General features: G+C 36.0%; 1 protein-coding gene across 7 annotated transcripts in view; it reads left to right on the top strand.

Annotated features, from left to right (window-relative positions):
* Nucleotides 1–14,549, top strand: part of CNTLN (centlein) — a 195,718-nt gene that overhangs the window by 115,528 nt on the left and 65,641 nt on the right. For 6 of the 7 annotated variants that reach the window (XR_008463858.1, XM_054186070.1, XM_054186071.1 and 3 more), the window contains 3 exons: nt 3,517–3,566; nt 9,073–9,164; nt 12,032–12,552. Coding sequence is in view for 6 of the 7 variants with exons in the window: in XM_054186070.1 (XP_054042045.1) it covers nt 3,517–3,566; nt 9,073–9,164; nt 12,032–12,552 (663 nt within the window). In the remaining variant the exon portion in view is untranslated. The remainder of the gene's footprint in view (nt 1–3,516; nt 3,567–9,072; nt 9,165–12,031; nt 12,553–14,549) is intronic. The other variant, XM_054186075.1, reaches the window with a different exon arrangement.

Genomic DNA, 14,549 nt, shown 5'->3' with positions numbered 1-14,549 from the left:
GGTAAAGCAAAATTTTTCCTTGGTAAATCCATGCTAGCTGTTTCCAATCACCTTCTTGTCCATTAGGTGGCTTGACGTGATTTCCAGGATGATTTGCTCTGTAACTTTCCTAGGAAAAGAGGTGAGGCCTGTATTTTCCCACATCTCATCTTTTATGAAGATGGGTTCATGTGATGTTTGCCTCTTTTTTTCTTTCTTTTTTTTTTTTTCCTAATTAGATTTAAATAGTAGCAGAGGAGTGGACCAAATCAATTGGCCTGGGGATATTCACTTTCCAGAAAGGGAACTACATAAAAATGGAACAACTAGTCAAAAAACTACCAACCCCCCCAAACACTAAAACAAGCATTGCAGAAAGCCTATGAACAGTTGGAGACTGTTAAGAAGGGTACTGTAGCTGAAACTCAATTGAAGTAAGTGCTACAATTTAAAAAAAAAAAAAAACGAAATTAAGAAAACCCAAACCAACCCTCACCCCAAAAAGGTCTTAAGAAGCTCTCTCTAAAGACTCAGTGGGGAAGTTTTTGTGGCCCTTGCAGAGAAAAGGTCAGCATTTAAAACTTAAGCTTGCATTAGGGAGAACAGGTAGGCCAATAAACAATGGCAGGACAAATGCAAGTGGGAAGCTGAGAAGGCTAAAAAAAGCTCTTGAAGAGTGGTTTTCAAAGATGCTTAAGCTGTGATCATAAAATTTTGCTTAAGTAAAGTGAAAAAGAAGACAGGAAATTTGTAGGTTTGCTTAATGATAACAGTATAAAAGGATAAGGATACACGAGGTTTACAAGGCTGTAAAAGAACAGCTCAGTGAATCTTTGCATCAGTCTTCCCTACTGAAAATGCTAAGAGATGCCAACAACTCATGTATTCTTTGTAGCAGATAGATCAAAGGTGTTAGATCTGTTTGAAGTAGCTGGAAAGTAATTATGAGGTCAAGTAGGTGAGTTATTTGTTAATATCTTGTTGTTAATATCTTCACACCCGAGGGGGGTGAAGAAACTGAAGTATGAAATTACTGAACTGTAACCTCATTGTAAACAGCCACTGTGCCAGTTGACTGGCAGGTTGCTACTCCAACTCCCATCTGCAAAATGGGCTCTAGAGGGAGCTGCAGACCAGTGAGCCTCACTGCTTCCACACTTGGGAAGATGTCTGTCTTTAGGAAACAGAGTGGGAAAAAAGAAAAAACAAAACAAACCAAAAAAAGAAGAAAAAAATTAAACAAAAAGAAAAAAAACCCACGTGAGGGAGGGAGATCACTGAGCACCAATCAACACAGTTTTGTTGGGGAAGCATCAGTGTGGCTCCTCTAAAAGGAAATCCTGCTTCATTAACCTGCTGGAATTGCAGAAGGGTGACAGTAACCATGTGGATAAATCTGACCTGTATTTTCCAATTGCCTTTGACAAGACTCCACATGAAAGGTTATAAAGAACTTCCATTCCTGCGGGATTGGAGGAAAGGTCCTTTTAGCAACAGGGAGCCAGTTAAAGCAGAGGAAACAAAAGGTAGTGCTTACGTGCTGCTTTCAGGATGGAAAATTGGAATCAGACTGCAGAAACGGCTTGTGCTCTCTCCTGAGTAGCATCTGCTTTTGCCTCTGCTGGAGACAGAGCACTGGTGATGGATGGACCCAGGGCTGGTCTAACCCAGTTGGACATTTCTAGCGTTCATACAAGCCAGTCATTGACTCGTATGGGTTGGATGAGGTCTTACATGTTATAATTTCTTGTCTAGGCTTGCCTGAAATATTTCCAGCTTAGATATATAATAACTTCTATTGGAGACTATTTCACAGGCAAATGAATTTTATTTGGAAATGCTTCAGATATTCAGACTATAAACCTACCCTTTTATTTATTTCATATCGTTTATTTACTTCTGTGTGTCTTTCATCACCCTAAAAATATCTTTATGTAAAAATTAATTATTTTTAAAACTCTTCTACAATTATCATTGTATGCTTGTCAACTTAGTGTGTAGGGAGGCAGTATGAATGTATATATATATGTGTGTACATGTGTGTTCATTCAAATAATGTTTTTAAAGTTGAAAAATAACATGTTCAGAAGATAGAGGTTCAAGCAGGAAGGATTCTAAAATATCCTTCATTGACTCCCTTGTATTCATGTAATGTTGAGTACAGTCTCTAAATGCATAAACAGAGAATGTTTTTTCAAGGAAGCATTGTGCCATTCAGTGCAAAAAGTGAACATGCCATGAAGAGTTAGGACAGTATGGAAGTAAAAGCAGCTGTAGACTTGTGTTATAAAAACTGTTGATGACTGAAGCATTGAAAGAGCAGAGGAGGTGAACCTGGGAAGGCAGCTGAGTGATCCTGAAAATAGCTGGAGTCTTATGTCTCGTGCAAAGCAAGTTTCTCGTTTTCTCATTTTTTACAAAGAAAATTTTACAAATTTCTCATTTTCTTTGTACTTGGTGTGAGACACTGGGATGTCAGTTGCAATGTTTAGAGTTACAACTGAGTCAGAGATACATTAAACATAATGTGCTTTAAAATACTGTGTATACTGAAAGACCATTTTTAAATACCCTTTCCTTAAGTTAACAGATATTTTGGCCTAATTTTCGTTGGGCCTTATCTCAGAGGGATTTTGTAAAGCATCAGTTTCCTGTGAAGCAGTTAGATGCTGCAGTTCAGAGTACAGCAGAAAAGGCTATGAAGAAATTATCAAATCAACCATCAGAACAGGGCTACAATAATGTGTATTTGTATAGGATATGAGGTTATATGCTAAGCAAAATCTGCATGTGAAATGACTGCCCTCTGTTCTATGTGCTGTAGGATCCTAGGCTAAAGTAGGTGGGGATCTTATTGCTAAATATAATATATATATAATGAAAGATGATGCCAGAAAACAGAATTATAAATGAACCATTTAAATTAATGTATTTTGTTCTAGCATTTCCCAATCTGCCTTTGAAACTTTTATATTTTATATCATTTAAACAAAATTAAAAACAGTAATTTGGTTATTTTGTTGTACAGACCTTAGCTGACTGGTATTACAGAATAAACTATATCAGTAATATAATAATAAATCAGGAACAGAAAAGGGGAGGAGAGACTTTGTTAATACGTTTCTCAAATGGTCACTGGAAAAAAAAAGGAATGGTAAGATATATCTGTGCAAGGTTGGCGGGTGGTTTTCCCTGAGACTGAATACTTACTGCCCTCTTAACAGGATTCCACCTCCTAATGGTTTGCTTTTCATTTCAGGTGTTTTCTTACTAAAAAGGATCAGCTGAAACTATGTATGTTACAACCAACATTATATGTGAATTTTGTAAATTCACATTTATAAATTTTAATTGACTGTTGTGCAAATGACAAATGTTTGAAGTATGCTAAGTGTTGTCAAATTAGAACTAATTCCTCGATGTTAACCATTTTTTCCACGTGAATATATTAATATGTTCTTGGTTTATTTTTTTATTATTTTAGTGGTGTCTACATGGCTGTTCTGTGCTTCTTACTTTTTATTTCTGTTTTTGTAGACTGAATCTTGAAGAAGAATTGGATCAGATGAAAGTACACCGATCTGTAGGTAAGCTCACGCAATACAGGAGTTTAACTATGTTTACAACAAAAAAAGGGAAGGTATAGTATTTTATATGTGTATATATGGTCTATTAGAAATCTTAATTTTAAGGTTATTTTCTCACCAAAGGTTAGTTTCTTTTTGTTGAATGTGTATTTTATAAGCATAAGGCCATACATGTTCTTATTTCAAAGTATATTTACCCTTAATTTCTCCACATGCCTATTAAATCAATGACAATTTTTACATATAGATATACACTAATGTTTGCAAAGTATGTGTATAACCTACATACAAAATTAGTTAATTATTTTGTTTAAACTATCTATATGCACGTATGTAAATATATATATGTGTAAAATCTAAAGCATGTTTATATGTTTATGAAGCTTTCTACAGAATCTGAAATGGTTTTTGCAGTATTGAAATACAGTGACACAGAAACTTCATGCTTATTCAGACTTCTTTTTTTAGTACTAGTATCACAAAGTATGTGAATTTGAAAGTAAATCAAAATGGTGGAAATCTTGAATTGATTGTGAATATCTCGCATATTTACAATCCTTACCATAGTTGATGGTTCTGTGAAGATGTTTCTTTGTCAGTCAGATAGGTAATAAATTGCCATTGCCTCTTCATCGTTCCTCTGATTCTTTGTATTATTTGCTGTTCCTGAATGGTCTGGTAGAAGTATTCAAGAGTGCATAGATACAGTTCAGCTGGGTGTCACATCTGTGGTGAATTCTTTATGCACAGTATTGTGCAAAAGAAGGGAGTAGGAGACTTGGAGAAGTACTCTGCATGTGCTTAGCATTAAAGCCTTACCATTCTTTATTCCAATTTTCTGCTATTGGCAGTTTTCTTTTTTTGTGATAATGTTGGCCACTTGAAGGAAAAAATAAAGATTTTTTTTTTTTCCCTGTATTTTAATTTTTTTTGGTATGGTATCTATAAAGCTGAAGTGGAAATATCCAGCTGCTGAATCACTGAATCACAGAATCTTCATGGTTGGAAAGGACCTTTGAGATCATCCAGTCCAACTAAACAACCTACAATCTCTGCCACTAGAGCATGCCCTGAAGTGCCACATCTAGACGTTTCTTAAACACTTCTAGGGATGGTGATTCAGCCACCTCCCTGGGCAGGCTGTTCCAGTGCCTGACCACTCTTTCAGTAAAGTAATTCTTCCTAATATCTAATCTAAACCTCCCCTGCCGCAACTTCACACCATTTCCTCTGGCCCTGTCATTATTCACCTGGGAGAAGAGGCCAACACCCACCTCTCTCCAACCTCCTTTCAGGTAGTTGTAGAGGGCAAGGAGGTCTCCCCTCAGCCTCCTCCAAGCTAAACATGCCCAGCTCCCTCAGCCTCTCCTCATATGACCTGGTCTCCAGACCCCTCCCCAGCCTGGTAGCTCTCCTCTGGACATGCTCCAGCACTTCAATGTCCCTCTTGTACAGAGGGGCCCAGAACTGAACACAGTACTCGAGGTGAGGCCTCACCAGTGCCGAGTACAGAGGCACGATCACTTCCCTGCTCCTGCTGGCCACGCTATTCCTGAGACAAGCCAGAATGCTGTTGGCCTTCTTGGCCACCTGGGCACACTGCTGGCTCATGTTAAGCTGGCCGTCCAGCAGCACCCCCAGGTCCTTTTCTGCTGGGCAGCTTTCCAGCCACTCTTCCCCAAGCCTGTAGCGCTGCTTGGGGTTGTTGTGACCGAAATGCAGGACCCGGCACTTGGCCTTACTAAACCTCATACAGTTGGCCTTGGCCCATCTATCCAGCCTGTCCAGGTCCCTCTGTAGAGCCTTCCTACACTCAAAAAGAAGACTTTCCTACCCTCAAAGAGAAGACTGACTGTTTTCTTATGTGGTACTTTCGTAGCCCCAGATAGAGCTGAAGGGAACTAGTGAGGGTTTCAAATACTGACTTTTAAAATTGCTTCTTTGTTTTTGCCTATTTAGTCAGTCTTTGCACAGAGAGAAGTGGAAAGGCAACCAGCAGTGAGAAGGAGTTGAGGGCCTGCTGAGCAATAATGATGCGTTTCCAAAAAACAGTCAGATCCCTGAAACTGCCAGTTCTTCACATGTTTAGTGCTTTAACAATTAGTCTTTTATTCCTTCTTTTTTTCATTATCTTTCAGATTAAAACATATTCTTTTTTTAAAAGTGTGTGGGTGGATACACACTTCTGGTTTGGTTATTTGTATGATGATTGTTGTTGATGATTCTACTGAGACTGAGAAAAAGGGTTAAACTGCGAATGAAGCGTGCTAGGTAAATTTTATTTACCTTTCCCAGCATTTGTTGTTATAGGTATGAACAGGAAATTTTTTATAAGATACAAAATCAAATCCGAAGATATGTGTTAAGCAACACTTTCTGTTAGCACATAAAATGAGCTGACTCCAGCCATTTCCAAACTTATCAACTGAAGTACAAAAAAATAGTTGCTCATCCACTCTATAAAAAGTAATTTCCTTGTTGTTTCCCTTGCAAATCCTAGGGGGTTTGCACCAGTGTGGTGGACGCAGTATGGACATCGCAGTGTGGTGGACGCTTTTATCAATTGGTTGACATTTTCTAGAAAACTACAGCATAATGACAAAAGCTGGATGTTAATCTTGGAGCATAAATGAGAGTACGTGAGCAATCCTCGCCCATGTGCTAAGAAATTGCCTACACCCTCTGCCCTAAAATTGAGTATTAAATGCCTTGCTCTTCTCAAATAGAAGTACAGCCTCAGGTCTGTTATCTGTACTCTCCTGAGTCCAAACTTTATATGGTCTAAATACACTTTGTTCACAGTCTTAGTAAGTATGTTTTCTTTTCTAAAAGGAAACCTGACAAGAATTTACTCAGCTTATCAACGATGTTGGAATTCACTTTCACCTTATCAGGTACCTGTTTCCATCAAGCATTCTAACATCAAGGGATAAATTCTGAAAGAAATGTGATGAGACTTCTTCTGAATCTACCATGTCCCCAGCTCATGTGTGAGAATGTCATTCCCTTCTGCTGGTCTTCACAGTGCTTTTTCCCACTGTCTGGTTCAGACTTAGCATGTCTTTAGGAGCATGGGTGGCTACCACTGAGGTCAGTAACACAGTGGCCTTCTTCAACACGGCACCTCCTGTCTGTCAGGGGAATCCTTCACCTGGTGCATACCGCACGCAAAAATCTCATTCTTTTGATGGTTCATACAGGTACTCTATGAGTGACCAATATACAGCTCTGGGGTTTTTTTTGGAAACCGGTACATTTTTCTCTCTGTAAGAAGGCTGTCTGCAAATACTAATAGTGACCTGTGGTGTCATAGTTCAAGTAGCATTTTGGCAGCAGTGTTGAACTAACTCATCATCAGATTTGGTGATTATTAATTAGGAGTTCTAAAGCTGGCAGTTAACTGTGTTTTCTCAGTCAAATGTAAGTATAATTCTGTAACACCATGGTAATTTGATGACTGAAGATAGCTGGGTTTATGACTTGTGGGTCTTTTCCTTGAGGGAGAACTTGGTAGGAGTATGATGGGTAAAACATATGTCTTGCTGAGTAGACTGATACGATGAATCTTTCTGCTATCATAGACAGATAGACAGTTATAGGCAATGCTGTTTCATTGCCTCCCTAACCAATTCCTGTGAACACTTATTTAACAATTAGAAGGGAGGAGGGGAGAAGAGGTCTGAATGGGCCATTTATTTTCTGCTCAATAGAAAGGGTTATGTATCAGTGACCTTTGGCTTTTCTTTAAATTATGTTGCTTGTGACTTCTGTAATAATATTGAACGTGTATAGTCTTTTCTATCTATTTTGAAGTAGTATTCGTTATTCTTTGCATATAACATGTTTATTTATAGATAGAGTTTTAAATTGTATTTTAATACATCCACATAATAAACATAACACCTTGTGTGCTTTGATCAGTTTCTTTGAGTATGGGAAATCATTTTTCTTTTCAGTGGAATACAGTAAATGCTGATATAAAAGCTACAGCAGACATTCAAATGAGTGAATATTTAGAAAAAGATGAAAAGCATGTTCATATTATCTTTGTGTGTTACTTAAAGAATGTTGTAAATGTATGCAGTACCACTGTGCTGGGGGACTGTAGTCTGAAATAACATGGGAACTAACATATTAATATCAAGGTAAAGGTACATATTCCCCAGATGCATAGTTTTACCTTTTTCAGCTTTTATTATCTTTAGAATAGTGTTCCATTTATTTCATGAATACAGAAGTATTAATTGGCCATGACATGTTCCAAAGACAAAAGAAAGGTCTAATTCACTCTAACAAACTTGTTAGTCACTGTTTATATCAAGAGGATTGTGAATCTACAGAGAGTAACACTGTTTTCTTCTACACTTGCTTTGTTTATAAATCAAAAGTTTTTAAGTGACCTGCAGTGTCTGCTTGTAGGTTGAAATGATACTTCTAAAGCAGACCTTCACGACATAGCACAGATATGTATCCCTAAAGATTAATTCTTTAAGTTAATTCAGGGGGAAGAAGGGCAAGAAAAGAAATGTGAATATTGTGGTATTTTTGAAGTGTTGGTATTTTTTGTTCTTTAATGTAATATTTCATATTCTAAGAGAAAGTCCTTCTGAGGTGTGTAATTGCTCATTTCTGTGAGCTGTGGGCAATTTGCAAATGCTTGGGTCAAATCTAAACAGAATGTATTTTACTTCTCATTTACTGTATGTATTAGTACATCTAAACTTTTTCTTAGCATTCTTTTCCATGAATAGATCTAATTTTTAACTTGTCTATTTTTGTAGGATTTTTAGTACCTAGAGTATAGGTACTATACTGTATAGTATATATACCTAGAGTATATATATAGTATATATATATAGTATATATACCTAGAGTATAGGTACTCTACTCTCAGCTGTCTCTGAGAGTAATGCTTACAGTCATATTCACTCTCATTAGTTGTATCAATTTCTAATTTTTATGAATTCACAGTATTACAATGGAATGATTTGTGTGATTTATCTGGTGAAGTACATGATCTTTCACTTAACAAAAAAAAGGGTTTAAAGTTTTCATCCATCCTAATTCTGTTACTGTTTGCTTTGTTCACCAGTCACTCTGATCCTCCTAGCGGGGGACAAGACCTAGAGAACAAAACTGGTAGTGACTGTGTAGATAAAAAGGCAATGATTTCTGCTTTTAAGGCATAGAGGGAATAGTCTATAAAAGAGTAAAAATCAGAATGAAAGTACACCGTCTTTAACCTGCAGATCTATTGTACGTTTGAAAAGCTTGTACTCTGAAAAAAACATACTGTGATGCTACAAAGATTCATAATTATGTGACAGGACACTTTGAAAAGAGGTCACTCTTTAGAAACTGACCAAAAGGCTTGCCAAGAAAATAGACCACATTATAAATAATTGCAGAAGTAAAGAATGTCTAGGTATTGTTTTAGTGAAATATTAGGCATCACAATGTATTTTATTTATTCTCTGATATCGATGTATTATTTCTTTTCTGATAGAGCCACTTTTTAGACTTAGTGAAGATGATGGCATCAAGAACAGTACTCTAAAGAGGAATATGAAAGAAGTTTCACATCAGACGTTACAGAAGGTAAGATACCAACCCCAGCAAACAGATTTAAATTTTAATCTAAGGATCATATATATGTAAGTCAATACTCATGAATTTAGGCCGTGATTTTTCTCTCCTAATTCAAAAATATGGATTTCCAAAATTATGTCAGAAATGAATTCTAGTGAACTAGCTGTTAATGTATCATGTGAGATAAACATGGTTAACGTCAGAGAAAATTAAAAGAATGTTTAGAGATATAAGTTAAAAATGAACAAATTATCTAAATTGGAAGTAACATATGTTTAGCTTTTTACCACTTTTAAGTTCAGAAACCTTAATTTCTTTTGCTGAGTATTTAACTTTACATGATATAAGGTGTTAATCTCCATAGACCTCTTGCTATAGAATAAAATTGATGCATAATAGTGATAAATCCATCTTTTTTATATTTAAATTTTAGCAGAACATTGCATATGCAAATATTTTTTATGTATCACTCTCTTCATAAGATAGTATTGTATGCATTTAGTGTTCTTTGGCTTAGCAAATATGATGAGTATTTAATCTTTACTGCTAAACATTCTACATGTTTTACCCCATACAGTAACAAGGTGTTCTTAACTAGTTGCTATTTGTATTGATATTTGTAATATACACAAGTAGTTTAGTATGTTAACAGGTGTTCACTTAAGAGGGCTCACTTGTATTTTACCATATGTTTTGTTTGCTGCAAAGAAAAGACATCCTTCAAACAGTATCATGCTTTTTGTTTGTCATTTTGCAAAACAATAATTGTTTAATTACTTATAAATCTTTAAAAGCATGCTTAAATTGAATAAACACAAATCTATAACTTTGAATGTCAGTTCGGGTATGTCTGTTTATTTTTTATTTGTGAATTAACTTGTAGGAAGTATGGTAATTTACAGCAGATGATGTGATTGCATATACTTGTAACACTTGCCATATGGTCAGGCAATGAAGGCTGTCATCTCGTTATTACTGAATGACAAACATCATGTTACAATAATAACACACAGAATAGGAAGTGCTCACATTCATTTATCTTAAGGTAGAGTGAATAATTGAAATAATATGAACGTTACCATCTGAAACGTCACACAGTTTATGCTTGCTTATCATCTATATTTCAGAACTGTAATTTTGTTTGCCAGGTACTACATAATTTTTATCTCTATGGATATACAGAGTTATGGTGGTACCTTAGGGATAGGTGTAGAAGCTATTCATTGTTTGTTTCCTTCCAGCTGTCATACATGACTTTAAGTGCTAGTGAGTGCAAAAGGTTGCTTTAAAGAACCGAGAAAACAGCAGAATCTCAGTTTAGGAAGGTGATCGAAGAAAGGTACTGATCTAACTCATTGTCATTGAGGAGGAAAGTACAAACTATGATTTTAATCATAAACCTTGTTTTCATTGAAACATTTGGAAAAATACCTTTTATTTCTAATTTCATCCAATACACTTATATAGCTATAAGGCAATCTCTCTTCATTGTGGGAGTGCTATGAATTTCCTTAAGGGACTGTAGTAATGCATAGGTGTGCATACTAAAGTTTTGCTGTCAAACTCACAAATTCAATATCAAATTCACAAATGTATATGACGTTTGAGCAGCTCTCGTCCTAGTTTACTTTGTACATTAAGACCTCTCATTTATCTGGATCAAATCAGCAGTACCCACTTTATAAATCATTCCATAAGTTTTAAAATAATTTAAATGCATTGGCAAAATGCCCTTGCAGAAACACATAGCATTTATTGAGAAATACTGTGGATTTAATATTTTCAATGTCAAAACAAGTTTTGACATTTTGTATTGCTACAAAGTGATGGAATTGGCCAATATTTTACAAGGTGAGTAGCTGAAGCTGGCCATGTGCATTCTGCTATAGCTCTTTGAAAGGTAGTCATTCCTATCCATGTCCAGAAAAATACAGAGCACCTGTCACTTCCCCTAGTGAAAAAGTGGGGATGGAGCTTGTACAAAACCAAACAAAAATACTTCTCCAAAATGACTAAGTGGTTACTGAGCACAAAACTCACTCTGATGCCCTTTGCAAACTTCTGGGGAAATCACACAGACTAGATGTTCGTTTTAGTTTGTGCTGAAATTAACATTGCCCCTTATTTATGGATATTGTGGGGTTTGGTTGTAACTTTAAGCGAATATTCCAGAAGAACATTGAGAATCAGTTTATTGCTAATGACCTTGTGTATGTGTAAACCTCAGTGGACTTTACAAACAAAATTTACGCATCCTATATAGGTGGAATATGTTTCTTCAAACTATATATATAAGAAGCTTGTAAAGTGGCTTCATTAGAATAGGATAGAGTTTCCCTTTCTGTGAATAAAAATTTTATTTCAGCCTTCATATAGTTTAGGTGCTAAGCTCCTGATATCTCTTGTTATGATTTGTTTGGAGTTTTTTTGGAAGATTGAATTAATATTTAATTTATGTATTTACAACACTTGAAAGAACTTGTTGATTTAGATAGCTAGTGCAAAATTGTCTGTATTTCAAAATAGTGTTTAATCCAAGAATGTTTTTTTAAATTCAATTAGTATGTATAACCAAATTAGTAATGAGCTCAAGATGCATCAAGAAGGTTCATTAGCATACTTAAACTTCTGTGTCACTTTGCCTGGAATTTTAACTTCTTTTACCATCTGCCCTTTGTTCAACAGCTGTATTATTGCAGCTAAAATGTTTTCATCTGCACTACATTAGAATTATTCTTAAATTAAGGTCTACAGATTGCTTTTGTCCTTGTGCTTAATGTAATATTATTGTCATATAATAAATACATTTGAAAACATAGGGTTTTTTTCTACTGGATAGGCTGAAATATTATAAATGCTAAAATTGCTTTCATTAGGTACAACAACTAGAAAGAAGATTCAAAGCTATTGAAGGGGAACTAAAGAAACAGAAAGAAATAAATAAAGACCTATTAAAAGAAAAAAATTATTTGAAAGCATCTTTGGAAGTGCAAAAGGAAGATGCAGATACAAGAGAAAGAGAGCTCGAAACACTACTTAAGAGAATTTGTGAAACAAAAAAAGACAAAGCAGAACTTCAGTTAGTGATTGATGAGCAGGAAAAAGAAGCTGCCTCTTTGAAGAAGCAAGTGGCAGAAGCTAACAGGTTGAGAAATGAAAATGAAGATTTGCTGAGTCAAGTGCAGGAGCTGAAGTGTTTGCTGGAAGGAGACAAAGCAGTGGCAACCTCTGGGCAATGTAATTGCAAGATAACAGGCACCAAGGTTAAATTAAAAACAGCCAAGAAAAAGAGCTCTTTGGGACATCATGGAGCTTTTCTCAAACAGTCCATCAAGGTTATGAGTAATGTATTTGAGAACTTCAGTAAGGACGGCTGGGAGGATGTGAGTGAAAGCAGGTACGGCTCTCATTAACTTAGCCCTGTAGAGGGGACACTGTGCATATGTAAAGCACTAGCAAATGGAGATTGAATTTCAACTACTGTTGATTTGGTATTCAAAAAAAATACTGTCAGATCCTTTGAAATATCTTGGGAGGTCTTGTTCTGAGCTTATTGACTGAAATTTGCATGCAAAATTAGCCACAACTGCATGAGTATTTGAATAGGTGCCAGGAAACCCAAAAGAAGGCAATGCTTGATTTCTTCCAGTGATGCTATTTTCATGCAGTCATGAGGCTTGAAATTGACAGTTTGGCAGGTTGATTTAATTTGCTGGCCCTTTGCATATTCACCACTGACAGCTAAGGATTCCCAGGCAAGCCTACTAAGTCGGTTTAGTTATCTTGTGACATGCCGACCCGGGAGGAGAAACATTTTTTCCCCTTAATTTAGTTAGATAAATTTTGAATGACCCATTTCAGCTTGCTAGCAGATGTCTACAAGCTGTTTAACATCCCTTAAATTAAGAACCATCCACACTAATTATTTCATGTATGTTTTATGCACAGTCATTGTACTAACTTCAATTGAATGATGGTTAAAAATCAGTTCTTTAAAGGTAATTGTTACTGCATAAAGTCCCAGTCATGAGTCACAAGGTCCTCGGAAAATTGCACTGGCAAGCTTCATAAACGTTTAGAATTTTTGCTTCTGCCTCTATTTGTCCACACATACTTGAGGAAGCAGCGGTAAGCCACTAGGTAAATGGGTATCACACCTTGTCTTTCAATACTTTGTCCTAAGAGACAGGCAAAGAAATTTCTCAAGCCTGTATTTACCCAAAGTATAGAGAAGGTGACAAAAGAGTAAAGAAAACTGAATCATCTTCATAGGCTTCATGTTGGCTTTAAATGTCATATGGAGTAAATCAACAGTGACAACTGAATCCCTTCTGCTGCTTCTCCCCATGCAAAATAAGGGGGTCCTGAACACAGTATCTTGAGAGAGAAAACAAATTGAGAATCATGAAATTTGTCACTTGCTATCATTAATGTAAAGCTTGTTTGTTTCTCTGTTTAATTTAATATTGCAGATCTGATTTTACAGAAAATGTACATGCTTTTCTGTTGCAATTAGTGAGCTTTTTATTTAATTTACTACGTTTTGCTTTTTAAGAACAAAATCGAGCAAACAAATCGTCATTGCAATTTGAGTTTGAAATGAAGTGGAAAGTAATTGTATGGCTTCAGTTGTTGTGGCTAGCCATAAATACTGCTTTCAATAATTGTAGAAGTATCGGGTTAGGGAATTCTTGTCATAGAGTAGTGAACATTTTTGAGGGTTGTGTTTCAAGGTGTCATTCTCAACAAGTTAAGGAAATGCCTTTATTCAGTTCCCTCTTCTACTTATTAATAAATATTGTTCTTTATCACTGGTAGCTGTCTCTGGGTTTCTAGATTCAAACCTTTCATTTTCTAAATAGAGCATTCCTTGAAAGGATTCAGGTGAGGGAAATGTGTACATAGTCAGAAATACTGTGCTACTGAGGCACCTTCAGACTATTACATTGATTTCTGTTCTTATCTGTCAATAAGACATATCAATGTGTTAGGACAGGTTTTGGAAAGTATAAACATGTTTCTGTATGAACTCTTCTCTTCAATTTGAGGCCTTTTCTCTGGTTAAGTAGCCTTCATCTCTAAACCATTTATTTTTATGACAATGAAACTTAATTTGAACTCAGTTGTCCCTTTTTAAATGTCTTGGTTTAAAAAGTAACAAACCAAAATTACCTTCTGTCAAGGGATTACTTCACAAATCTGTTTGCACAAATGATGATGAATAGAATCATAGAATCATAGACTGGAAAAGACCCTTGGGATCATCGAGTCCAACCATCAACGCCACTCTACGAAGTTCTCCCTTACACCATATCCCCTAACACCACATCTAAATGAGTCTTAAACACATCCAGGGATGGTGACTCCACCACCTCCCTGGGCAGCCTATTCCAG

Source organism: Rissa tridactyla, chromosome Z, assembly GCF_028500815.1.
Source record: "Rissa tridactyla isolate bRisTri1 chromosome Z, bRisTri1.patW.cur.20221130, whole genome shotgun sequence".
NCBI classification, from domain to species: Eukaryota; Metazoa; Chordata; class Aves; order Charadriiformes; family Laridae; genus Rissa; species Rissa tridactyla.
This window is presented reverse-complemented; position numbering and strand designations above follow the sequence as displayed.